The sequence below is a fragment of the Erithacus rubecula genome (genome assembly GCF_903797595.1).
Source record: "Erithacus rubecula genome assembly, chromosome: 12".
Classification (NCBI taxonomy): domain Eukaryota; kingdom Metazoa; phylum Chordata; class Aves; order Passeriformes; family Muscicapidae; genus Erithacus; species Erithacus rubecula.
This window is the reverse complement of record NC_136664.1, coordinates 17,408,978-17,436,974: the sequence shown is the minus strand read 5'-3', so window position 1 is coordinate 17,436,974 and position 27,997 is coordinate 17,408,978. Positions and strand designations below refer to the sequence as shown.

Here is a 27,997-nt window from a genome sequence, read left to right as displayed (position 1 = left end):
CGGCGGGGGCGGAGAGCAGCGCCGTGGGGCGGGGCAGCTCCTCCCCGCACCGGCGGAGGTGGGCCGGGCGTGCCGTGGGGCAGCGGCGGCATTTCCGCGGGGTCGTGGTTTCGCGGACAGCTGCTCGTCTGGTGGCAGTGTCCGAAGGACGGCTGGCCGGCCCGCCCGGAGATGACGGACGCCCTGCTGCCCCGCGGCTGCCAGGCGGCGGAGCCGGCGGGGGACGGCTACTTTCGGAAGGTGGGAGGCTCGGCGGGCAGCGCGGGCGGGCTGCGGGCACAGCGGGCTGTGTGCCCGGGACAGCGCCTCCCGAGCCGGCTCAGCGCTCGGGTCTGCTCTCCGACTCTCGCGGTCTGCTTTCTCCCGGCGGAGCGTCGCGGGCTCCGTGCCCCACGAGGGTGGGGAGGCGACATGGGGACCTGGCCCTGAGTGAGCGCGGCTTTTGGGGCTGAGCGGTGCCCGTGCCCGTGCCCGTGCCCGGCCTTGGGGGCTCCGTGCCCGGTCACCGCACAGCCTGGAGCTGCCGGAGCGCTGCGCGGGGACCCTGGTAGCCCTCCCCTGCTCATGAGCTGGGCGTCGTCCTGAAGGACGGGAGACCTCGTAGGCTCTCAAAATGAGTCAAATTGTACTTGTCGACCTTCTTTTCGCTGTTTTTATTTATTTTTTCCCTCCTGCTCTCTTCCCCGTTTGCTACTCGCTGCGTCTTCTCGCGCGCTCTCTAGTAAATTGCCTTGTGTACCTGTAAGAAAGTTTACTGGAGTAAGGTAACGAAGTTAACAGATTCATTAGGAAGTTCCTAATGAACATCTGCCCTAATTACTTTTCAGACTGACTGGGCGGCTTATGCCATAACCTGCACCTGAGTTCTTTTTTCACAACAGTAATTATAGTTAAGTGCTGCCTGTAATGCAGCCCTGTGGGGTCCTGTGAACTTCACTGCAGGTAAAGGGCAGTAAGCGCCGCTTGCAGAGAGCTTTGATTCGGCCTTCCCTTGCTGTTTGTAAGTTCTCAGAGCCTGTATTCCATCCCCAAGCTTTCAAGTACCTGTCTACCGTGTAGTACACGGGGGTTTTGGTGTGGACTCCAGATCCAGGACCATGAGCTGTCTAGTCTGTGGAGGGGGTAAAGGAAAGCTGCGTACATCAGGTTGTTGCTGTTTGCATAAAACCAGCCCCATTATGCACTTCAGCAACCACCTGGATTACGTGGTAGGGAGGCACATATGCTTTGCTTTGTTGCCCTCTTTACAGGCTGTTTGATTTTTTATTTGCTATAGTATTTATCGAATTCATAAGCCTGTGAAAGCTTGAACAACAACCTTGCCCTTTAGTAGAACTGTTTCTAGCTGAAAAGAGCCTGTGCCAGCCGTACTGCAAGGAATCACAACCTCTAGTTATTCACCACCTTGTAAATAAATAGACAGACTGAGACAAAACTTGGATCAAATCTTGTCTGGCTTCCTCATTTGAGTAATACTGCTATAATATTTGGTGAGTAAATCACTTTTTTCTTAGTAGTCTTTAGCAGGACTTTTAGTCTTGAGCCGTCTGTCCCAGTCATACAATGTGGCCAAGTTGTAATTACTTTGTTTTCATAGCTGTATTTTCAGCACTGTAGGAAGCATATAGGCTGCCTTAAGGCATGTTACTAAAAAAAGTTGACTTTTCATAAACTTGAGTTAAATAAATCAACTCTTCCATTTATCTGTTTTTATTGATAAGGGCTGAGGCTTAGTAGCCAGATTGCACCTCAGGTTGTAAGTGTAGTTCTTCTATTCTGTAAACGACTGAGTTTATTTTAAATCGAGTTGTATGTTAAAGTTAAGGTGACTGAAACAGTATTAGATCAGTGTACAGCCTATTGGACAGGAATGAAATTTTTCTCATATATGAAAATACAGTGAGATTAATACCTAATAATACCTAATCTTTCCTGTTACTTACTGCTTTAAGACATAAGTAATGAAAAAGTGGGAATCTGATAAAATCTGAGTGAGCCCTATGCTGCAGTGAAACATTCTTCTCTCTGTTCCCTCAGATCCGGGAAAGGTTCAGCCAGCTCATAAGTCTTTATTAAAGTTATTAACTTCAGATTAGGCTAGATGATCAAAGCCTTTGGTCCCTAAAAGAAGGAAAATAGTATATCTTGTTATATATTAGTTGAATGGTCTCAAAAGTCAGAGCTTTAATTCTGACTTAGAAGTTTTAGGTGAAGGGGATGGGAAAACTAAACAACAAAAAAAGCACCAAAACAATCCCACTCCTGGAATCTCTAACAGGTACAAGCTGTGAGCCCAAGGAATGCTTTAAATGTGGTATCTACATGTCCCTTTGACTGGTAGACTTGGTGATTTCATGTGACTGAAACTGGTGACAGAGCTTTTGATGGGTGTCCATGGGTTTCCCCCCCTTCCCCTCTCAGTTACCTTGGTGTTGTTTTCTCGTTCTTATCTAAATCACACTGTTTGTTTTCCTGAAAGGATTTGGGGGCTGGTTTATCACTTTTGTTGGTGCACAATCACATCGATTTCCAAGGATAATCCTTGTGTTTTTAGGTCAAGAGACACTTAATTGACTCTTTTTATTCTGTAAGTTGTGTAGCAAGGTGAAAACACTTGCTTTGCATCAGTCCTGCTCAAAAATGGCTTCCAAGCACTACTTGCACAGTGAGGTTTCCTCCTGTGCTCTCTAAGAATATTGTGCACAATGAAATTTTATAATTGAGAAAAATTGGGCAATTCATACAGAATCCAATTGTTTTAGACTCTTGATAATTTCTTTTGATGCACTGAAGTGTGCTCAAAGCCTGTCTTGCTCTTTTGTGAGTTATGCTTTTTGAAGTTTTAAATACAGCATACCAGAAAGCAGCCCAAGATGCAATATGGAAAGCAACTTTCTTACATAATTTTTGTTTAGTGGGTTTTTTTGCTTGGTTTTTTTTTTGGTGTTGGTTTTTTGGTTTGGTTTTTTTTTTTTTGGTGTAGGGAGGGAGCCCTGTAAAACTATGACTGTCCAGAGATGGGGAAACTGATGCACAGATCTGTTCTCTGCTTTGACTTCTGTTGTCACACTAAAAGATGACTCTGTCATGTGAGTCTCAGATGTGATGGGTGTGAAGTCCACTTGCACCCTTTCTCAGATTTACCCTCCACATTCCCTTCCAGTGATGTCAGAGCTGCTCTGGAAGGACCTTTCCCCTTTTCACTTATCTTGTCTTCTTCCATTATTTCCTTTTTCCCTATGGCAAAGACCTATCATTTATATATGTAAAATTAAATTTTCCTTAAACCTGTAAGATGCTTTCAGCTGGCTCAATGCTGGTGTGTCTTTTGTTGGTGTTTTTTCTTTTTTAATAATCTGATTTTAAGGAAATTACAGGTGCAGCCACACAGGGTATGCTTAACTCTGTCACTGTTGCCTCTCTTCATTTGCTCTTGTATCACCCCTCTTGAGCTGTTTGTGAGAAGAATTTTACTTTTAAAAGCAAAACAGACAACAACAAAAAATATCCTTGCTGGTGTCCTGAGGAGGGTATGGCAAATTGGAAGAAGCACCTTATTTTCCATCCAAAAGGAGATGGAGCTTCTGCCTGGAACTTTTTAATTTCTGGGGAGATAATGTACCAGGAACTGGTTCTGCTGCTGTTGTGTTTACCTTGGCTTAGTTCAGTGTACATTGCCAGGGCACACTGTACCTGTTCTAGATGGTGTGAGTGCTCTTGGACCATGAGCCTCATAACTTGACCTATTCTGTATGGAGTTTCACATTCTTTAACTGTTACTGACAGCAATCTGTGACTCAACAATGCATATCCCACACATCATCCAAATTCTGCCCCCAGGCTTTCTTCTCTATGAAAATAATGACAAAACTAATGATAAGAGGGAAGAACAATTTGTTTTAAAAGTAGAGCAAAGTATTTAGACAGGAAGTATTTTTCATCAGACCTATAGTAATTAAAGCAGGTCTGCTGTCGTGTGCTGCTTTGCTTACATGAGATGTTTTTCCCAGCCATGGTTATTTTTTACACCTGCCATGGTTCTGTGTGGCTTGCTTGGCCTCTCAAATGTTTTCCTGGGTTGTTTTAGTTACCTTTGAATTCTTATGAGGGAAACAGCGTCCTTTTTCTTTTTTTCTTTTTTTTTGCAGCACACCACCCCATTTAACCAGTAAGCTTTTGCAAAGTAAATATCCCTGAGACACATCAATGTACAGAACTCAGGATATTTAGAGTGTAATACTCATGCAGTCATGGGATCCAGTGCTTGTGTGATGACCTATTAGTAGGGCTATGCCTGCCTTGTTTTTGTTTGTTTGGGGGTGTTTATTGGTTTTGTTTTTCTTGTTTGCTTTTTTGGTGGGTAGGAGCAGAGCAAGGAAGGGATGCCTAGCAAGTTCTTTCTACTCTATTTTTCCCACCTTGGCTTACTGCTTTGTAACATCTTACACTGGCCATATTTTCAGATTCCTCTCACCAGTCGGAAAGTTGCAACAAATGGTAAGAAAAAGCCATGGTTAGTTTTCCAAGGTTAACATTTCTGCAGCTCTCTAGGAATTGGCTGGCTCAGTTTGAAGCATCCTGGCCTCAATTTGGTTGTTCTGGATAGCAGTCCATTGTGCTACACAGAGGCAGAGCAGCAGCACAGCTAGCTTAATGAACCTTTAGATTCTGATCAGTTGAACAAAGATGTGTAATTTTTTTCCCCTTTCTTAAAGCTTTGTTTCCATCTGTGAGGCTAGATACTTATCAGATATACCAAGCTGGTTCAGAAGGAATGACTGTGTATTAGTTCTCTGTGTTAGGGAAGGCTAAAAGCAGAAGCAAGCAGCTCCATAAGTGAAGCACCAGACTGAAAATGATGATGGGTATGGTAACTAGCTCATGAATCAGCACTACTCTAATTAACTCTGTGTCCTTCCCCTCTTTTTGGGCTTTTTTCCTGCAGGGCTTCCCCCCACCTGTTGTTAATGTATCAGTTTACCGACCTGCCACACCTGTCCTTCCACTGGGGTTTAGCTCATGGGCTTCTTTTTGAGTCATTAGTAGCCAGGCAACCATCAGCATTAGCATTGACACAGGAATATTTATTTGGCTATTTGTTCTCTTTCCACTTGTCTGGCAGGACAGAAACAACATAGCAATGATTCATAACCCTTGTCATCCAAAATCCACTCATTATGTACAAATTCATAAAACCTATAACAGAAAGTAGGCCTTCATGTGAAACTAAGAATCATCTGAAACTTGGTTAGTCAAGAGACAGATGTCTCTGATGAAATATGAATGTTAAATTTTGCTTAGTAAGTGCTATGACAAGATGGAGCTCATGTAGGAAATACATGTTTGGAGTCCAATACAATGATTAGTTCTTTAACTTTATATTAATCTTTGGGCCAGGCATTTGTTCATGGCACAAGTAGGCCAGGCTCTGGAAGCCCAGATATTCCCCATCCCTATTAAAACCAAAAACAACAACAAAGCACTCAGATAAAACCTGTGCTTCTGAAAGACCTGCAGTATATAGCTAGATTTTCAAAACTGAGCTAGTGGTAATAACATGCAAGAAGAGACATTTATTATAGTTCTGCTAGAAGGTAAGGAGATGACAGTTTAGCAGGATTTGGGATCAGCTCTAGAAATGCTGGTGTGAAATACACTGTTTGCTACGATTGCTATCAGAACCAAGAAGTTGTGTGCATAAGTTCCATACATACTTGTTGTTTAAGCATACATGTTTAAATACCTGGAGGATATGGCCATTTGTGTACACTGTTGGGCTTGACAGGCTGCACTGGCTGGAAAGGACTGTTTTCCTTCAAGTAAGGAGGCACACCCAGTTTCAACTCTATGTCACCTTCAGACAGTGTGGCTCATCTTAAAAGCTCAAACCACTACTTTGTAAGTCATATTTATGTTAATTTTGAATGCTTACTGCTATTACTCATTGTTTGGCAAACAGTCATGAATTTTGCATTCATCATGACTGGTTTCTGATGTGAACCATGTAGAAATGCTGTTTGGGAAAGGGATCTTCTACATGGAGGAAGAAAAAACTAAACACTTGCTTGGACCTGTTTGCTAAATAACTTTTTAGTACACAGAATTTGTGCCTTATGTGGAGGAAGCTGCAGCTTTACACAAAAAAAGAAGGGCAAGGCAGGGATACATTTTGGAAGGATACTTGAACTAAGTGGTCAAGACATAAGTTGGAAGAAAATGCTTGTGCATAAATATGGAAATAACAGGTCTGAGATGAGAATCCAATACTTAAAATGAATGTAAGAGCAAGAGGAAATAATTGGTGAGGTTCAAACGAAAAATGGCATGAAAGGAGATCAGGCTTTGAATAACAGTAGTATAAGAGACTGTACAACACAAAATGAAGGAATAGCAAAGGAAAAGAACCAGACTAAGCAGAAAGCAGCTTGTGTCTACAACACAATGTTATACACAAAGTGTACCTTGTTTATGTCTTTGTGGATAATTGTGTGTAAAGGAGCATAAAGTATTTGGTAGTTAAAGGACTTCTTCTTATCTAAGATGAATGAATGAGTTTCCTGCATGTGTCTATTCCCTGCAGTAAAAAGTTAATCTTCTATCTGTCGTGGTTTGACACTGGCCAAATGCCAGGCACCCAGGAATGTCCTTTGCTCACCCTCCCTTGCTCTCAGCTGGGCAGAGGAGAGGGGGAAAAAAAATTAACGAAGGGCTCATCAGCTGAGATTAGGACTGGGAGAAAACACTCTAAGGGCAAAAAACAGAGTCAGAGGAGGATAATGAGAAGTAAAAGAAGCCTTTGTAACACCTTTTTCCCCTGGAGCCCCTCCCTCCTTCCCACCGACTGCGCAGGGAGACAGGACAGGGTCAGTTCATCACTCGAGATCTTTTTCTGTTCACTCAGGGAGAAGAGTCTTAACTCTGCTGTGCCATGGGATCCCTCCCAAGGCCAAACAGTCCCAAAACTGTTGTGCTGCTCATCACAGGTGCAGTTCTGTAAAGACAGGCTGCTCCAGTTTGGAAGCATGAGCTCTGTCAGCAGGAGCCCTCTCTGTGTTTGGGTCTCTCGCTAGTTCACAGCTTTACCCACTCAAGTGTGAGTGCTTCTCCCACGGGCTGCCAGTGGGTCTGTGCATCCCCTCTGCACTTCATGCAGCACAAGTTTGTTTCACTGTGCTCCCCACCGTGGCCTGCAGAGCAGTATCAGATCCAACACTTGCAGCACCTTCTCCCCTTTTTGTTTTCCACTGACCTTGATGCTGCCATGTTGTTTTCCCTTGCACGTCCTCACTTCCTCCTCTCCTCTGAATAGAGGAAAACCTCCTGCTTGTAGCTACCAATGTCAACAAGTTCCACTAATTCAAAGATTCTTGCAGGATTACAAACTTTTGAACGAGATATGTAAAATTAACATTATTTGGCTGTGTGTTCTCAGTTGAACTAGTGTGATCTTTTTTGATCAGCTCATTTCTCTGTTGTCAAGTCAATTTGCTTTCACTTGACAACAAAACCAAGGACTGAACTTCAAATATGATAATGAGAATTTCATGTTCTGTTTAAATACCCACTTTTGGTATGTCATTGCTTGACCATCATAAGCAGAGCTTGTTAATAGAATTTTAAATGCTCTTGTAGCAAAATCAAATTTTTCTAGTCAAACTAAGAGGGAGAGGTCCAAAATAGTGCATAATTTAGTGGCTGGAGTAGTTGAAAGAAGACTAAGAGAGGTCTGAGCCTGTTCTAACATACCTTAAAAGTTGTTAAAATTGAGTTTCCCTTAAACAAACATGCTGCCCTATTCATCTGTAACAGTTTTAGCTTATCAGTGCTCAGAATACAATGGCTCAGTCCTGCTCAAACACAGGTTTCAGCAATTTGAGTCTTGTACTTGTGTAAGGTATGCACATGTATGGAGCATTCTTTTGTATTCCAGATTTCACACTTTACTTTTTAAGAGCATAATTTGATAAGAGTCTGGCAGTATAATCATTTTACCCTGTTAAGCTCTATTTTGGTAGATTTGAGATGTGAAGAGAGGATCCTAGAAGGAGGGATAGGAATTGTACTGAAGGTCTGAGCCACCAGAAGGAAAGATCAGAGATCCTAAAACTGGGAGCAGCTTTTTGAGCCTCAAACTTTGAGCACCACAGTCTGTTTTGGACACTGTTTCATTTCAAGGCTGCATATATCCCAGTATGGAACTCTGATATTTTGCAAGGATTAAGCAGAAGCTTTGATGGGAGTTTCTGTCTTACCAGATACTGCTTTCATAAAATCTTAGAAACTTAATAACATTCTGTCAAATTTGGTTGCATTTGAAAAATGTATTGAAAATGTTTTTAGGGGAGAAGAGACTGGCTCATGTGTGTATTTAATATTTAAAACAAATATTTTCTGTCTGGATTTTAAAATGTACTGGTCATGGTCTCTTTTGATTTTCATGACCAAGTTTGAGACAAGAAATTCTGTCATTGGTGTCAGATCATCATTGATGTCAAAATAGCTAATTTGTATTCATACAGAACCTATGCCTTTAACATTTAATTTAAATGAACTTTTAAAGTTCATTTAAAATATATGTTAGCCCCTCTTAAGTTTTTTCTAACAGTAACAAAAACCTTATTTTCTTAATTCTAGGGGTGTAATCCTCTTGCTGAGACTGGACGAAGCAAACTGCAAAATCAACGAGCTGTTCTAAACCAACAGATCTTAAAAGCAGTGAGAATGAGAGCTGGTGCTGAAAATCTTTTAAGGTATATGTCATGTTTTCTTGCCCAAACAACAATTGTTTAATTTTCTTTTAATTTTGTAGAAGTCTCTTAGCTATTGTTTTTTCTCCTTTTCCCCCCCAAACATGCTGTATCTCTTCACTCTTGTGAATCTCCCTGACTTTTTTTAAGCTCTACACAGTCATTACCTGGTTTCAAGTGTGCTTTCAGTACTGCTGTTACAGTAAATTAGTTGAATGTTACACTTAGGTTGCTCTCTTTGTTCAGCTTTATTGCTAGTGATAATGGCAAGTGAACCTTGCTGAATGATGAATAATGAGTCCCTTTACTCCTCAAATCAAATCAAGATATTGCCACTATGCTGTTGGCTTTTTCCAAGCTCCTTTCTGAGCTGCACACTAGAAAGGACTGCCCATTGCCTTCTTTACTCCATGTAATAATGATAAGGGAATAGCAAAGCAGCACACATGTAATTTGGGCTGGGTTGTCCCCATTGCCACCAAATTCTCCTACAGTGTGAGGTAACTTGATCTATTGCATGTCTTTAGAATATGCTTTTGTTTGTGGCTGTCTCCATAGGAATAGCCTTATGCTGACTCTCTCTTAAGGCTGTTACATCCTGTGATTAACTGTTTGGTAAACAGCCTGTAGATTTCTAGTCTTTACACAGAAAATCTGAAAATTATCCCAGTTCTCATCTGCAGTAGTTTCCTGTAGTGTCTGTTTCTCTGCAACTGGAGCATCAATGAGTCTTCAAAACCAAAATCTAGTAAATACACTTAAAGATGTGAAGATGCTTGGATAAATTAAATTTTCTTAAACTTGTCATCATTCAGTAGGTTTCCTGTTGTCTGTTACCTGCTTTTATCTCCACGCTTGCAAGAGATGTGACAGATTGAAAATGTAGATATTCAGCCTCTGTAACTGACTTAACTTTGCTTTGTTTTCTGGTAATTGACTTAAGAAGTGAGACTTAGAGATGTACTACTTTTTGCATGGTTACCAAAATGCTTTTGAAATTGAGTGCTTCATTCAGTTAATGTTTCTGCTTGTCGATTCAGGAGACTTTTGGAAGGGCTAAAGAGATGAGTAATATCTAATGTGAAAATTTGTAATGTTTAACCTAGATATCCTAAAATTCAGTTTATGATGCCAGTATTAACTGCTGAAATACTGAAGTTGCTGTTCATAGGAGTGGGAACTAAATCTACTTAAGAGTAGAGGAACAGACTTATTTTTAAGATTTACACCTGTTGAACTATTAAAACTTGCTAGTTCTTTGAAAGAAACAATTTTAAATGTAAACTGACCCCTGGACAGTTCACATGACTGGTTGTGTCTATAGTCTCCTAAGGAACAATGTAAACAAGCTTTATGTTTGTAGATTCTATTTGAATTTCATTAAGTTCTAAAAGAAACAAACCAACTGCTGTCCACAAGAAGCTTCTTGGAGTAGGATTTGAGAAAAAACTGGAAATGCAGGTTTCTTTACTTCTGGCTGAAAGTGCTAGGCTTGAAACACATGATCCATACAGTGCAAAGATTTCCGTACTTAGAATTTCTAAAAGTCACCCTCTCCTTATTATTGTCTTTTGCTCTGGAAGTTGAATTAAAATGAAATTCAGTCTAGAGTAATATGAATTTTTACAATGTCACATTGCCCCTGTAGCTGTCTTTTGCTGGTTGTTAGTAAAAAGTATGTCTGCAGTGTAGAAAACATGAAAAGATAATGAAATTAAATTAACATGGATGTTCATAGCAATAGAGCAAATAGAGAAGTCAATCTGGATGAAACTTTGGGGTTTCTGAAAAAGATATTAAAATCCCTCCTATGGAGGATGGTAAGCTAGACCAAACATGGAGCCTTGATATATCATAATTAAAGTGCTTGTAGCATTAAAACTTGCCCATTTATCTGTGTGGTGCTGCCTTTATCAAGTAAGATCCATCCCACCATATGTTTGTATCCAGTTTGGCTTATGAAGGCAACAGATGTTAACATTGCTTAATTTAAGCAATCCAAGATTATTGAATAAAGTACAGTATAGAAAAATCACAGATAACTCATAATATGAAAAACAAACTTATAATTTTAGTCTTGGAATAATTAGTTCTTCATCAAGGTGCTCCATTAAATTGGAGAACTGCTCCAAGTGGAGCCTAGATTTATGAGATAGCTGTTCCTAAATATTTATGAAGGTGAATTTTGTCTTAACATAAAGGTAAATGCAAAATGCTGCAAATTTAAGTTTGTTGTTGTCTTAAAATTCAGACTCTAAGGATATAATATCTTAAACATGGAGACCTTTTATCTTAAGATCATATCTGCGGATTTATAGATACAGATGATTTAAGTATCTTGAAAAGAGTAACTCTCTAATAAAATTCTCAGGATGGAGAATCAGGTTAGAAATTGTGATATAAATCCACAAAAAAGTAATCACACAGAAATGCTTAGGGAGTGTTAAATGCTAAGATCTATTGTGCTTGCAGTTCAAAGTGTTGCCATTTAAATACGTACATGGCAAAGGAAACAAGCAAACAAAATCATATTTACATCCAACAAAATCAAATTATAGTGAAAATTGTCTTGTATTAAAAAGATTTGCTTGAAGGATATATTTTTTTTCTGTAATAACTGTTGGGGGAAAGTTATTTTCTTTTATTCTTAAGATCAGAAATCTCAACAGATCTTTATTCACTTTATAAGGTGGGGAAGTCTCTGTTGAAGAATGTCTCCTGACTCCTCACACCTCCATCCACCTATGTTCTAAGATGAAAAAAAAAAAAATCGCATAATCTGAAAATAGGATAGTGATGCTCTTTAAGATGCTTTAGTTTTCTTGATTAATGTATCTGAAAATAAGCTTGGCCCTTAGTCATACATGGAAAATTTGGCATATAGGAAATTTTTTGTGGCTGCATGCTATTATCTGGAAACTATCCCAGGCATTCTCTTGACAGAAAAACTTAATAACTTCTGAGACATGAGGTCTTGTATCATCTCTTAAAGGAGAAAAAGAAATCTTAAAAATGCTAAGAATGCTAGCATGGGAGGTTGAAGGGGGTGAAGCAAGCTTGCAGAAAGCCTTTTCCTCAGCAATAACAAATTGCTATGTCTCTGCAGAGCAACCACCAACAACAAAGTCCGAGAGCAGGTACTACTGGAACTGAGTTTTGTAAACTCAGACCTGCAGATCTTAAAGGAAGAATTGGAAGGACTTAATATCTCAGTGGAAGTTTATCAAAATGCAGAGTAAGTATAAAGCTAAGTTATTCAATTATTAACAGATCTTCTGTTTACCCTTGGAAACAAAATTGTTTCTAGGTGAGTGTGAATGTTGGACACTAATCGTGTGAAAGAGCAGAGAGCTTGATAGGAAGATAGGAAGGGAACATACTTGATGGTAGATTTGTTGACTAAGGGTTAGTCTGCATATTTGACCTTCTCTTGAGAAATGTATGTGCCACTAATCCTTGGATATGGAGTTCCTTTGAAGAGAAGAGTATCATGAGAATTGAAAGCTCATGGGGCTGTGCTGCAAACAGCTGACACTTAGCAGAATTTCCAGTACTGGAGTGGCTCATTGGCTCCCTGCATTCTGGAGTGAACAAACTCAGTGATACAGTAATACCTCTTCTCAGATGTGCTGCATCCAGCAGTCCTCTGCAGCTGGGGAACAGAAACACAATGCTGATTTGATGTTTAGAGCAGACTGGGTCATCTTCAGTGACAGAAGAACACAAATTCCATGGCTAAAGCAGAGGCATTTTTAGTAAATGAAATTGGATTTTTTCCAAGATGTTTTTCTCCACTTTGAAGAGCATACTAATTTTTAAATTGCAATGGATTCCTCAAATATAAAACTTGAAAGTTAAGGAGTATTCATTGCCTGCATACTGAAATGATTTCTGTATCAGTTATAGGTCTTGTTGCTCCTAAAACTAAATATTTACTATTTGATTAAAAGTAGCTCAAGGTACAAATTGAAATGCTTCATGTGATGGAGGTATAATTTTGGGTTCCTCTGAGCACTGTTCTCAGTTAGATGTTAAACTTCCAGGTGGATTACATTAAATTCTTAATGTAAAAGGATGAAGCACATTTTCAGAGAGGTCATTTCCAACTGAATGCTGACTTGATGCATATCTATGCTGTAGTTTTCTCAAACAGCAACTTGTGCTAAATTTCTTGCCCTCCACCCCCATGGCAAACTTTGATAAGTACTTGATGCAAGAACATCTTGGGGTTTTTGTTTCTGGGTTTTTTTTTTTTTGTTTTTTTGTTTTTGAGATTTGGGTTTCTTGTTCCAGATTTTACTGGTCTGCACAGATGCACGGAGAGCAGTTAGAGCTGAAATGAGAGTAGCTCCACAAGTATTCCTTCTTCTAGCTAAAGAATATTAAAAATAGTTGGATTCTCACTGAAGGTCAGGCCCCAGGGCAGGCAGGAATCTTGAGGCTGGACAGCATCATGCTTGTTATTCTTGTTATATTGTTATGCTCTCCTGATCCTACTTTCCCAGTCTATTTTAAGGGGTGTTTTGCTTTTCCTATGCTTTTCATTCTAAGCTCTAAATGCTTTTTATGTTTCATCAGCTAAAATAATTAATTTCTCTGTAACTGCTCTCCAGCCTTTAACAGCAAATAGCTATTAATAGTTGCTCTCTGACTATTGTGCATACAGTTGTCAACATGAGGTCACACCCATGGTTTACTGGATTAGCCTGTATTGTGTTCAAACAATCTCAAGGGTTGGCCCTTCCAGTACTTGCACACATCTCAGCTGGGTTGAGAAGCATGATGCTATTTCTACTCAGTTTCTCCTTCTTCAGGAAGTCTAGGATCACCTCCCTAACTGTTCAGTACTCTAATGACGTGTGCTCCATGGGTGTAGCACCTTAGCTGTGGAAAAAAAATTACTCATGAATGACCAATGCTGATATCTACAGGGACTGTGGATGGTACTAAAATGGGTTAAATCAGTAAGTTAGGATTTTTTTTTCATGTGTCTCACTTCCCTTTGAGGAAAACACCTTGATATAATCTGTAGTAAAAGTGCTGAGGTGTCTTCTAAAAGCCTCATCAGGAATCAGATCATTTGCACACTTCAAATGGTGTTTTGGTTCTGTATCTTGGAAGTCCTTTTCAAGCTAGCAGAGCCACTTTCTGGATCATGAAGGACTCTTCCTCTGCTTAGGAAGCTGCATTCCTATTGCCGCCCTCTCAAGATGGAATTTTCACCAATAAGAGAGCTGGTTCTGCTGACAAGACCATAAATGAATGTGGGATTTTGTAGTTGGTAATGAAATGCTCTAAACAATGATTAGAGAGTCAAAAAGTTGTTTTCAGGAAAAAATGGAAATATTAGATGAACTTTATAATTGCTTGATAATGATCTGTTAAATCTACACAACAAACTGTATGTCTGGAAGCAATTATGATATTTTATGAAGACAGTTCTCATCCTTATTGCCCTTTGCTATTCTAGAGGATTTGTCTAGAGGTTAGCACCTGGCATTGTCTAGAAACTAAGTAGTTCTTGGACTTCTATTCCTAGACCTTTCCCTGTGAAAGCTGGTGTACTTTGTACCCTGCTTCTCCCTGTGTTACACACATTGCTTCATATGAAATCATTGGTAGTGTGTCAATACTGATTATAACTCTTGGTATTTACCATGGCCATTACTGTGACAGATCTCCTAGCAGCTGTGGAGCTGAATTGCAGTAAGGCAGCCTTTGAGAGTCTCTTTTCCTTTGCCTGAAGGAAAAATAGGCTTAAATTAAAAAAAGTGCAGGCAAGTAACTTTCTTCACCCTCTTCTTGAGAAGTACAGACAATTAGGCAGATTTTCTTGTGCAGGAAGGAATTGTATACTTTTCTGTTTGTCCCATCAGTGTATGAACTACCTGTCATCAAATAAAACACAATTATAACAGAAGCAGAAAAAAAATTCTGAATCTTTTTGCTTTTTTTTCCATAGAGAGACTTTCAGTATTCCCTTGGTACCTCTTGGCCTAAAGGAAACCAAAGATGTAGACTTTACACTCCCCCTCAAGGTAAACTTTATATACACATTTCAGAATGAATAGTTAACAAAAATAACTTCCATTTCAGATTTGTTTAAAGAAACAGAAGTAATTCAGGTACAAATTATTTTTTGTTTTGCCCTAAAACCAAGATCACGACATGTTAAAAATTAACTACCAATTATTTGGGTTATTGCTCCTAGTTAATTACAACAAGAAGTCCAAAGATGTTATAAGAAATTCCACTTTGAAGGCAACGTTAATCCAAATAATATCAATTCCTTCCATGGTTTTATTTCTGATAAGAGTATAGATTACTGATGTAGGTGTGAAAGGAAGTAGTAAGGAAGGTTTTACTGTGCATAATGCAGTGGTACACCAACTTACACTAACAGGACAGCTCAGTTGGGAAGCAGTGTTGCAGCATTAGCACTGCTTGTTGGTTGACTAATACACTTTGCTGGCTGCTTGAGCCATCTTCTGATTTTCTGAACTTCTGTCTATTGTGCAATATAGATTTTTATCTCACAGTAAACCATCTGTATCACTGTACACTGCAACATTTGTCTTTTTTAATTTCTGTGGGTTAAATTCCATGGTCAGATCATGGTACCACTTCATGTCATTGCAGCTTTGTTGTTTTAAGTGGAATTGCCCTGGTATAGCTCAAAAGAAGTTGGCAGAGTCTGTTAAAAAGTTTTTATGGTTCCTTGATCCCCTTGTCATTTTAGATAACAGGGTTTGTTTATCCCTTTCAAAACCTCTAAATGTTGTTGTTTTAAAACTGGTTGGAGCTAATGTAGCAGATGCTTGGTTCCTTTACATAACAGTGAAATTTCTCTAAGATATCAAATCATAATTCTGCTGTGTTATGTGCTACTGTACTATTGACTAAAAGGGAGTAGATGTTCAAATCACAACTGAATCAATTTCATACTGTTTGTAACTAAGTTTAGATATTCCAATTTTTAATATTTTTTCTTTTTTTAGGACTTTATTCTGGAACATTATAGTCAAGACAGTTCAGAGTATGAAGATGAAATAGCAGATCTTATGGATCTGAGACAAGTAAGTTCAAGTATAGGATACTCCAAGGTCTTTCAATACACTGTTGTAAATAACATTTGTATGGAATCAAAATACAACATTTTTACTTAAAGCTTACTATACTCTTACTGACTTCATTTCTGGGACATGGTGCATGAATCTCCATTGTCCAAGATGTTTACAATCTGGTGAAGAAACAGATGAAGTTATGCAAAATGACTGAGCTATTGATATAACTGTAAATTTTCTTAATCCAAGACTTCTTTTGCCTACTGTTTTTTATTTTTAAGTATTTTCAATTTAGCAGGAAGAGTGTTGAAGTGGATTAATCTGGCAAAATACTGTAGTAGAATGGTGGCTACTTCTAACTATTGTTTGTGTCTAACTATGCTAGAAACATAAACCTTCTCTGTAGCTTGCATAAATACCTACAATCTTTGTTTAATTAACTTTGAGACTTGCCAAACAGACTGTTTGCTTTTTTTAAAAAAATGTGCTACTTGTGTGCAGCTGAAAAACTTTTGTCATGAATCCATATGGCTTTAAGCTTACTGTTCTCAAATCTCACACATTTCTGTGGTATGCAGAAGTCCAAGGGAAGCAGAGCTTTGTCTTTGGAGTTTCAGTACCCATCCTGTAACTCACCAGAATGCAGTTAATTTTAATTTTCATGTTAATCCATTGTATCTCAAGGCCTGCCGCACTCCCAGCCGAGATGAAGCTGGCATTGAGATGTTGATAAGCTATTTCCTGCAACTTGGTTATGTTGAAAACAGATTTTTCCCACCCACCAGGCACATTGGAGTTTTATTTACATGGTAAGTGTGGAGTTTGTGTTTCTCTTCAGCCTTCCCCCCTCCCCGAACATTGGTTAATCATTAACTGTTTTTTAATCTATGTATGTCAGCGTGTCTCCTCTTGAATCCCTGCAGTGTGTGTTGTGTTTGGTTTTTTTTGGGTTTTTTTTTAAAGAGTAAATCTGAATAAATTACATCTTTTACATGCTTAGAAAGAAACCATTGGCTAGATTATGATTTGGGTGACAGGTTAGCACAAGGGAGAAAGAGAAAAAATAATCTTCATTTTGGACAGCTACAGATGTTTCTGAATTCTGAACCCAGGTGTACAAAGTGAGGAGGAGGAGTGGAGTCAGACCTTAATTTCCCTCCTTCAATTTTTTCAAGAACACCACTTGGGTCAAAAGAGAGAAAGGAGAAACATAACTTTATATAAAAAAAGTATTTACTAGATCTGTGAACAAAATTTGACTCTGAATTCAAAATTTTTAGATTTTTATGAAAAAGATGACTACCATATAGCCAAGGGGAACTGTTAAATTCCTAGTCAGAACTGTAAGTAAAAAACTTTAAACACAAGCATCAGAGGATCTGACCATGCCAGTGGTTGATCTTGGGCAGCATCTAAGTAGGAATGTAGCACATGTGGGTACTTCCCTGTGTGCTCTTCACCCCATAATGTTTTATGGGCACTTCTGAGTTAAATGCAATGACCTTATGGAGGCTCTACTGTAAAACCTGCTGAAAACTGTCCCAAATAAAGGTGTTCCCTGGCTTTAATTATGTGGATTGTCCTTGCAGAACATAAAGGTGTTTCTGTCCATCTTCGTTTTCACTGTAGCAGAACAGTTAAGAATTCCACTATTCATTTAGAAAAACAGAAAGTACTTGTTTCTTCAGTGGACTCTGCTAATCTTAAATTAACACTTGTAATATTTGTTTCCCAAGGTATGATTCCTTCACAGGTGTCCCAGTGTGTCAGCAAAATCTGTTGCTTGAAAAAGCCAGTATTTTATTCAACATTGGAGCTCTCTACACACAGATTGGAACAAGATGCAATCGTCAGACCCAGGCTGGACTTGAAAATGCTGTTGATGCTTTTCAGAAAGCTGCAGGTACCTACCATCATAAAATACTGGAAAGGTCTTCATGCAAATGTCCCCATTGTCATTCTGATGTACAGATTTCTGCATTTTCCACTGGCCTGATTACACAAAAAAGGAGGAATAGGGACATTCAAGAAGCCTAGTGAAGAGCTCAGATGAAGCTTCAATTCAAAACCTGGAGCTGTAGTCTGAACATGCAGATAAGATAGTGAATACTGTGGTTAATCATTGTAGAACTGCAGTTCAAAGGTCAGAATTATAGCACTAGCATTAACTACTTCATTCCTTGTTTCACTGGCATAGCTGCTTTTACCTCAGTGATAGCACATGGGTGTCAAATCTCTACAAGAGACAACTGACAGGTTTGATATAAACCCTGGAAGCCTTGTTTTGCATATGAGGGTCTTAAAAATTAATCTTGTTTTTTCCTCCGGTAAAAGTTGCAATTCATTGGAAGTTGTCTGTTTTCCATAGATTCCCAAGGCAAGCAGGTTCAATATAATCCATCTCTGTCCCAAACATGGGGATATAGAAATTCTAATACAGGGAATCCTATCCCTTGAACTAATATATTGTGAAGTCTTTCGATTTCATTGGGGGCTTTTAAATAGATTTTCTAATTTGTTTTGTAAGCATCATCTGTGCTACATGGAATATTTAAAGACATGTCCTTTGTAATTAATATGTACTGTAAGATTTATTTCTGTACTAACATCTGTGACTATTAGTTTGCACTGTATGAGTAGCTTTATCAGCAAAAAACTGGAGCACAGAGTTGAATTTTCATAAATCCCCTCCTTTGAATACACAGCTGTCAAAAAAAGTGTAGTATTTCTTCATGCATACTTAAAATAAATAAATTATATTTCAACTTTTGTATTTTATCTAAAAGAAATTTCAGTAGTTGGGAAATTTCTCCATTTTACTGCTGCTCCTTCCATTAAAAAAAAAAAAATCACTGCTTTTCACTTCAACATGTTTGCAGAACAGAATTGATGTAAAACTGGAAAGGTGTTCACAGTTACCTTTGCAGGGCCCCAAAGCAACGTGCTCAGGAGGCATTTCATTGTACCTGTGCATGCTGCTGTAACACTTCATTATGTTGGCAGAGGCATGATAGAGAGTCTGAATTAACTGCTTGTTTTAACTGTTTCCCAGTGCTGAATGAAAGATGTTGCACAGAATTTGTCCTCAACATGAGCAGAAATTTGTTGGGAACAAGTTTTTTTCCTCCTGTACTTTCAGTTCCTTTCAGTAGGGCACTCCGTCAGTACTTGGGATATGCCTGGTAGACATGAGATTAATTTTTTTAGTGCAAAAAGGTAGGGATGGACATGTTTCAAATTCATTTAACTGCATATTAAATATTCAGATGTGAGTGTCACATGGAAAATCAAAAATCACAGACAACATTTAGTAGGAAAATACTGCACAACATGGCCAGAACTGCATGTAGTGGCAAAAAAATAAGATTACAGAAGCTGAAATACTTCAGAGGCAGAGGTCTTACTGTTACCCTGCTGCAGGACTGTCAGCATTAGCAAGCTGTTGAACTCACTAAACCAGTTGGATGACATGCCTGCTGAAGGTTATGCTTCCATCCATGAAACTGTTACCTGGTATTGCACTACAGTTAGTGTGTGTTGGAAATCTGATACATGATAGAAATTATTAATATTTTGGTGGAACCAAATATCTAGAGAAGAATTTTATTTTTACCATGTTAAATATATTTATAAATAGTCTTGTTTACAGGCATGGAACAAAGCTTTCAGTGGGGCACACAATGACTTAGCAACATCTGAAAAAAAAAATTAATTAAGCTTATATGTTTGTCTTTCCCTTCTTTCCAGAGGTTCTACTACTCTCATCTCCTTATAGCTGTGAAGATTTTTCTCTTTTTTGTCCCCTGTAGAAGCCATAGCCTGCCACTCCCACACATTCAGTTCAGCACAGTCTTGTGGTCAGTCACAAGTACTTTACAAGCAAATCAGAAGGCAGTGCCCTCAAAACTTGCAGTTTCTGTTGCTCCTCTGAAGTGTAATTTTGGCAACTGTACTTGGGGATGGTTGATTGCAATGCAAAGCAAAACCTGTAGGTCAGTCTAACTTGTTATGCACTAAGAATTCATTCAGATTGCTGTAGTGCAATACTAGAAAATATCCTTTAAATTCTAATTGTTATGGTACATACTAGAATTAAGTTCACTTGTTTATCTTTGTAATGCTGACAAAACCATTTTATAATTGCAGGAGTTTTAAGTTACTTAAAGGAGACCTTTACTCACACACCAAGTTATGATATGAGCCCAGCCATGCTGAATGTCCTGGTGAAAATGATGCTTGCCCAAGCCCGAGAGTGTGTTTTTGAGAAGACTGGTCTTTCTGGAATACGCAACGAGTTTTTCACACTTGTAAAAATGACACAGGAAGTTGCCAAGGTAAAATATAAAACTTTCAATCTAGTCTTTAAAATAACTGTTTACAGTGCTGTGTTATTACTACAGCTTTTAGTAGTATTAACTGAATTTATTAAATGTGAATGTTAACAGCCATTACTGGAAACCAAAAATAACATGGGGTAGGTCACAAACTACAGTGAGAAGATGAAATTTACAGTGAACAGATGAAATCTAAATAGTATTTTAGAGTTGTTACAAAATTTATTTAATTGATAATGAATGGAGATTAACAGAAATAGGCAGTGAACTTGAAGTTTTTTTTACAAGCTATATGTTGGTCTTTGAAACAGTAGAGATTTCATGCACAGAACTACAGGTGAAAGGCCATGGGTTGTTTGTGTGATTCCCTGTTAAGTATTGAACACAACCTGTCTTGTTCCCCAGCTGCTGGAAGGGTATGCAAACCTAAAAAGCTTAATCCAAAAGAACAGCTAAATTGTAACTGAGGGAAGGACCTTGACAGAGTAAAATTGGTACCTGCAGAGGAGCTTTCTTGGGACTTGTCAGGAAATGGTGAGATAGGCTTGCCCCAGAAGGTAGTGTTAATACTTGATTGAGGGATGTACCAAAAAATAAATGTGCCATGAAGATATTCCTGTGCTTTCTCAATTATTTCAGAGCAGCAGATACATAAGTTATTCTATACTAGAAAATCAGGCAAAGCCTTTCATACCAACCTTGTAAAGCCACTATGACGTGTAGGATTGATCAGCTGCAAGGGAAAGATTTGTTGATTCTGTCAGTTGCATTAGTTTGATCCATTAAAGCAGCATTCACTGCATGAAAAACTGTTTTATTTCCTCTGTATAAAGGGTAATATCCCAGTTTTAACTAGACCACACAAACTTAAGGCTATGTATGACTCCACAGTTTAAAAGTATAGCACAAACATACTGTTTGAATATGCTTTACTTTTTTTTTAAACTGAATTAATGAGCTATATTTGTAAATGAAGACATGTTTATTTCATGGTGCTTTCATTTAACTATGAAGCCATATCGATGGACTGACTTAGTTCATCAGTTCTTGTACAAAATTTATTTACCTCTCTTGTGAGGGAAAAATCAGAAAAGACATTTCAAATTTTTTTCCAAACTTCAACCCATCCTAACCATATTTTTATCTTTTTTGATGTGATTGTACGTGAAATTATTTTAAGCCTGACTATGATATCCATTTCTTGAGTTCCTAATTCCTCATATTAAGTTCTCATACTTCAATTATTTGCTTTATTTTAGGTGGGAGAAGTTTACATGCTGGTTAACACTGCAATGAATCAGGAACCAGTGAAAGAAAATATTCCCTATTCCTGGTCTAAGCTGGCACAAATAAAATCAGACCATTACAAAGCTCTGGCACATTACTTCATTGCTACCATTCTGTGTGACCATGAATGTAAGAATCATACTTCTTTATATGTTTGTATAAATAAAAATAAATAATTTTTAGAATTGAATAAACAAGTAATTAATTAATTATTAAATATACCAACAGTTATAATTTGGTCTGTGAATAAGTCTTGGAGCCAGGAACTTTGTTGCTTCAATATATGTTAAATTGTGGTCATTTTCTCCACTCAAATATGAAGCCATTCTCTTTTTGTCTTTTGAGAAAAATGTGAAAATTCAGTAAACTAATTTTCATAGATGGAAAAGTTACATATTCATTATATGCTACTAAATAGTTCAGATGCTATCAATATGTTCTGGCATGCAAGTATTACTTGCATACTGTAGATGTTCAAAGCAAAAATTTGAAATTCTTATTTTATATATTTATATACATGTATATAAATAATGTGCTGCATGGGGAAAGGATGTAGAAATAACTACACAATAATACACCTAAAGGAAGAGGGGACCAAGAGATGTGTCTAGTTCATGTTTTTTATGCATTATTGCAGTGCAGCCCAGTGATGATGAAGATCAGCAGGAGAAAGCCTTGTCCCAGCTGTATGACTCCCTGCCTGAAGGGCTGATGGTTCTTGCTGTTTTAAAGGACAAAGTTCAGAGAAAACAACTGGGTAAGTGCCAGTTTGACACAGCTACCCTGTGACCATTACCTGGCATTCCCTGTGGGTGACAGGCAGTGGCTTTTCACGTTTGCAGGGAAGGCACATTTGCGCCGAGCCATCGTTTACCACGAAGAGGCTCTGAGAGTCTGTGGGCTGTGCAAAAAGCTTCGCAACATTGAGGTCCTGCAGGAGGTCCTGGCAGCTGCACATAAACGCTCCCTGCTCAAATATGCTCAGCAAGAGACAGAAGATGACTTCCTCAGTCTGATTCAGGCTCCACATATACTCCGTGAGTGTGCACAGCCAGAAACAAAGGATATCTAACCATGTGGCTTTCCTGGGGATGGGCCTTTCATTTATATATGTCAATACATACATGATGTGCTTCCAGACATAAATAATGTACATGTATGTGCTGTACATTTGTAGAGTTCAGATACCTTCCATATTTCCTCAATCATAGATCAATATATTTGGGTCAATATATTTTGTTAGATCTGTTTTACAGTATTTCTGTCTCTAGCAATGCTGTTTTTTGCTAGTAGATAACAATGGTGGCTAGTTAAGAATCCAGCTTTGTGAGCTACAAAAAACCAGGGAAGCTTGAAAAGTTAAAATTATATGGGGGAAAACTACAGTAACTGTTTCTTGAGCCCAACTCTTGTTCTAGACTGAGTTGTTAACTCGACTGCTTTTTTGTTTCTACCTTAGTCCAGCTCATACAACTTTTTCTTCTTTGGATGCAGTAGGAAACTATGAGTGCTGGTTTTAAGAACTTGTCAAAGAAAAATAAATTAAAGATGGGAATAGCATAATTTTGTTCAGACAGATTTTTTTTTTTTAAGTTTTCCACATTGATACTGTGAGCTCTGAAGATATTTTTAGGAAGTTCTAGTATCTAACATACTTCCACAAAAATTAATTTTTCTACAACCCAGTAAGAATTTAGGACAAATTCCTATCTAGCTTGGAATGTAAGAAAAATAAATTTTGATGTCTTTGAACTAAGAAAATGAATTTTGTTTTCTTTTTATTTTAGCTAAAACAGAACATAAAATAGAAACAATTGCTCCTCAGTTTTCCAAGGTGAAGGTTAAAGACTTCTTTCACAAGCTGGTATGTAACATATTAATGCTGACCAACCTCTGCCATGTTGGTAGCAACTATAAATTCACTCTAAGGTGAGGGAAGAGATAGATACAAGTATTTTACCCTGAAAAAATGATCCTGTAGTAATTTAGCTTTTTCTAGAAGCTATTGGAGAAATCACTCCTAACTTTAGAAGTATAAGTCAACTTGAGAGAGGCAAAGAATAAAAGTGCCATTTCTGTATGGCTTGCACAGCAGTGTTGAAAGTCTTCATAAAAATCCTGTGAAGTCTCAACAGATAATTGCACACAATTTAAAGGGGGAGGAGAAGCACCTAGTAGGTGGAGACAGGCATGCACAACATGTGACTTGCATGTGACACAGCCAGTCTTTCAGGTGGTTCTGTGTGTCAGTGAGCAAAAGCAACTGGGAGTTATGGTTAAGATCAGAATATGCAGTGTTCCATGAATCAGTTTATCTCCTCTCAAATGGGGTAATACAGGGCCTTACAGCCTATGCAGCCAAAAGATTGTGCACACCTTAACAGAGATCCTGGAACAACTTGGCAGTTGCCTATATCCCACTCAGTTTGAAGTACCAACTGAACAGTCAAGAAACAGGACTTAGCATTTGCAGGGAATTAGCTGGAAGTTAACCTGAGTAAAATCTACAATAGATGAACTTAAAGCATTATAACTTACAAAACCAGAACTGCTTACTTCCAAGTGACAGTAAGCCATAATATACCTGCTGTGACCTCCAGGGCCCACTGACAGTGTTCTCAGCCAAGCAGAGGTGGACAGCTCCTCGTACCATTTGCCTCCACCCTGAAGCAGGAGAGCTTGGATTCAGTCTAAAAGGAGGTTCTCCAGTACAGGTTTATTGTCTTGATCCACTTTGTTCTGCAGCAGTAAGTATATTGGTGTGATTTAAAAATTTTTCTGCAGAATCTAGCATTAAAATGTACCTTCAGCTTGTTCATATTCATGCATGGAGTATTTATTGAGTTATACATATAGTCAATTCATATAATTTGAGCACATGCTGCAGATTGTTAAAGAATCCCATATCCCCAACATCACATGAAACTAGACTTGATTTCGTTCTCTGTTCATTCTTAGTAGTTAAAAAGTCACAAATAATAAAAGCAAATGTTACTTCCTGTCTTATTCAGGAAGTTAGAAGGGATAAATGCTTTAAAAAGTAGCAACAAGAATAAGGATCAGGAAGGGAATGGAAGGTGTAGTGTCTTCCCAAGGAAAGAGGGGTAAGAATGTTTTATTGGTTTGTGATGTTGATCTTTCAGGGAAAATCCAAAGGGATAAAGCAGCATGCAGTGATAACCAGTTTCTTCTGGAAAAGGCAGAAGTAACCACAGAAGTATAAATAAAAATTATGAAGAAAATGAAATAAACACTGCAGAAAATGCAAAAAATAGCTTAGCAAAACCCATGGTTCATTTACTTAAGGAGAAAAGTGAAAAATAAAAAAACAGCCAATATTTGAGTATAGCAGAATCACATCAGTGGTAACTCAAGAGGTAATTTGTGTACTTGAAAAAGTTCTCCAGCACATGTGTGGCTAGAGAATGGGTTTGTAACATCTAAGAGTGAAATGCCTTTGGGGCAGATACTGTATGATGAGAAACATTCATGGCTCTTTGTAATTCCAGATAATAACCTGTGCCCAATTTTTTGACAGTCAGCAGGTCTAAAAGAAGGTGACTACGTTGTTTCAGTTGGTGGCATGGATTGCAAGTGGCTTGGTGTGAATGAGGTGCTGGAAAAACTGAACAGTGTGGGAAAGCAGCCTGTGGAGCTTGAGGTTATCAGTTGCCAGGATACAGCGGCATCTTTGGTATGTAATGAGGCAAATAGGTTTTGCAGATTTGGTGTGCTAGAGCTTTTTCACTTGTCTACCTTCTGTTCCTGATTAATGTTTAATTTCATGTAGTCAGATATCTCACTCAACCTGTGAATATATAAAGCCTTCAGATGTGTGTTCAGTTTTAAATCATCTGTTTAAACCACTGTGACCTAGCATGCTACAGTAGTCTGTCTGTGTTAGAATAGTTGGGTGGGCTTTTTTGGTGGTGGAGCTACTTAGATTAATGGCATGAAAAATTTCAAGACCAAGTTTGTCCCAGAGGATAAAGGCATTATCATGCTCAGCACTGAAAAAAACCAAAACCATAATGAAACAATAATGGAATGAAATAGAACATCCAAGACTACATATTTATTTTCTATGCACTGTTACTCTAAATGATGACTTTTGTATTAGACCAGGGATTATTGTATGTATTTTTTTTTTTTTGGTGAACTTTTAACAGTCTAGTCAGTTACTAAGCTACTGAATAAGCTTTAGACTAAGGGAAAGTCATCACAAGATTAAAAAATACTAAGCTCTAAATAACTTATTAGTTGTGTGAAATAACCTGTAGCTCAGCTAAATCCACTGGTTCATGCTTTTAACATTCCCTGGCAAGCTTAGACACTCAAGTGTCTTAGCCTGAGAAGCTATTAAGGTGCCCCTGCTGCTGTTAGGTTTTCTTGGTTTGTTAAAATTGGTTTTCCTTATTGAAAGTAAGGAATTGCACATCTGCCATTCCAAGTTGCAACTGGAAAGAAAAGGCTAGAATGTAATCAGATTGCTTCAAGGCAAAGCTAAGTGAAGACAGAGAAGGCTGTGCCTTTTGGGTATCCCAAGAAGGTGTCACACAGGAGCTTTTACAGTTGTGATCAACATAGAACCTGTCCAAAGACAACAAAAGAACTCCCCATTTGTGCAAGAACTCTATACTTGAGCTTTGTAGGGAGGTTAGTGTGTATATTAAATAGTTATGCTAGCAGCCAGTAAGTTACAAGTTTCTTTATGCTTTGCAGAGTGTACCCTTGAGTGCACTTGTGCAAAACACCAGGATCACAGCACTCTGAAGGGCCTTGGCTCAGTTAGTAATGGCAGAAGCACAGAAAGCTTGCTGCAGTCTGCCCTGGAAAACTATTTGCACAGTAGCCTTTTGTTATTGTCCAAATTTTGACCCATTTTGGATGACTGATTCTTACAATGCTTCTCTTTTTCCTACAGCATAGCAAGAGTGCAACTTACTCCATGGGAATGCAGAAGACATACTCCTTAATCTGTTTAGCCATGGACGAGGATAAAATTGATCATACCAAGAAAGCCCCACTAAAACTCCCTTTTCTAAGCTGGGGAACTAAAAACAGACAGAAAGCTGCAAGTACACTCTGCCTTCCTTCAGCTGTGGCTGGAAGTTCTCAGAATAAGAAGAAGCTTTCTCCCTTCACACTTTTGAATTCAGAAAGTTCGTTGTACTGAATCTTTCAGAAGTATCTGTTAATGTGACTTTTGTTTAAAATGTAGATAGAAATATTGATCAATTTTATCTTTGTCTGCATATGTATAAACCCAGACAAATACTGCTGACTTTGTTTGCTGTACATTGAGCCACTTATGGTCAGAAGCTGTAAAACTGAAGTATTTGAGGGTTAGAACAAAGTGGTTTGGGAGGTATGCAGTAGCAAGATGTAGATTATAGAATTGCTTACATGAGGACTGGATTCCTTTGGAATGTCAAAATACAGTTATGACTGATTTTTCATAAAAATGGTTGTAACTATGCTAGATGAAAGTTATTTATTACAAACTTGATGCTGAATGAAAATATTAGGGGCCACATTAAAGATTGATTTTGGTCCTAGAGTCAATAGTAAATCACTTAACACTACTTTAAAGAAGCATCTTAAGAAACCACAGGTGAGAGAGAATAATATTATTCAGAGAAACTAATCTTGTACTAAGGGCTGGTGTCATAGAGATGCTTCCTCAGAGTACTAGGTGTAGCCTACTGAGTAAGTTATTTAATTCTGGAAGAGAATTAGAAGGCTTAAAATTGAAAAGATCTTTTGAACTCCAGAAGGCTTTTACTCTGTTCTTTTTCTGATTTAGGAAACATTTTAAATGCCTGCTGATTCAATTGTTAAGAACAGGCTTTATTCCAAACATTATTTAACCTACTTATCTTAAGGCTTGTATCTCACTAGTCTTGATAAAATGGATAGCTGTGAAACAAATCTCAAAATGGACATAGAATATATTGATTCAAGGGCATGTAAGTTGCAGTGATTCTTTAAAATATGAAAAAATAAGTGCTTGTGCTAAGTGCCAGGATATTTATTTGCTATCACATCAAGAAAAAAATCCTTCTGCCCTTGGAAAAATTCATGAGCAAGCTATATCTATTGTTAGGAAGGGGACAAAAAATAACTGCTGAATATTTCTGACATTCTTCTATTTCCTGAAATTAATTAAAGACTGCTAACACTGTAGTGTTAATTAACATCGCCATCTACAGAGTAGATAGATAATTAAAATTTACATGAAAATCTGCATCTTGGTGTAAACTTTTAAGCTGTTGTTTATTTTTAACTTCTTATTTAGTAGGTGTAAATATCTTGATGACCCTTATTTAAGAATAAAAATCAGATGCTGCTGTTGAGTAGTAGCTCTTTGATTCTGTTGCAGCCTGGATGAGAAAGCATAATTTACAGGTTTTTGCTGTTTATTGGTGCCATTCTCTAATATTGCTTACAGAGATCTAGGTAACTTTTAACAAAAGTTACTACCAACAAAGAGTTTAAAACCAACTTCCTTGCAAAGAGTGTAAACATATTTCTAGTTTCCCTATAAAGGTTATATGAAATAATA

General features: G+C 38.1%; 1 protein-coding gene across 1 annotated transcript; it reads left to right on the top strand.

Annotated features, from left to right (window-relative positions):
- The first annotated feature begins 140 nt into the window (after positions 1-140).
- RHPN2 (rhophilin Rho GTPase binding protein 2) lies at positions 141-27,005 on the top strand. Its single transcript, XM_079316088.1, has 15 exons — positions 141-240; positions 8,635-8,750; positions 11,854-11,982; positions 14,710-14,785; positions 15,746-15,823; positions 16,496-16,620; positions 17,548-17,714; positions 19,958-20,145; positions 21,405-21,561; positions 22,070-22,189; positions 22,275-22,469; positions 23,220-23,296; positions 24,033-24,179; positions 24,971-25,126; positions 26,357-27,005. Exons 1-15 carry the CDS (start codon positions 172-174, stop codon positions 26,606-26,608), a joined length of 2,052 nt encoding a protein of 683 aa, XP_079172214.1. The 5' UTR covers positions 141-171; the 3' UTR covers positions 26,609-27,005.
- The last annotated feature ends 992 nt before the right edge of the window (positions 27,006-27,997 follow it).

Bases quoted from the DNA above. Each gene is read 5' to 3' on its own strand.
- RHPN2 (XM_079316088.1), top strand. From the start codon at position 172: ATGACGGACGCCCTGCTGCCCCGCGGCTGCCAGGCGGCGGAGCCGGCG. The intron at 20,146-21,404 runs GTAAAATATAAA...GCTTTATTTTAG, and splicing joins TGACACAGGAAGTTGCCAAG to GTGGGAGAAGTTTACATGCT. The intron at 23,297-24,032 runs GTATGTAACATA...TGTGACCTCCAG, and splicing joins AAGACTTCTTTCACAAGCTG to GGCCCACTGACAGTGTTCTC.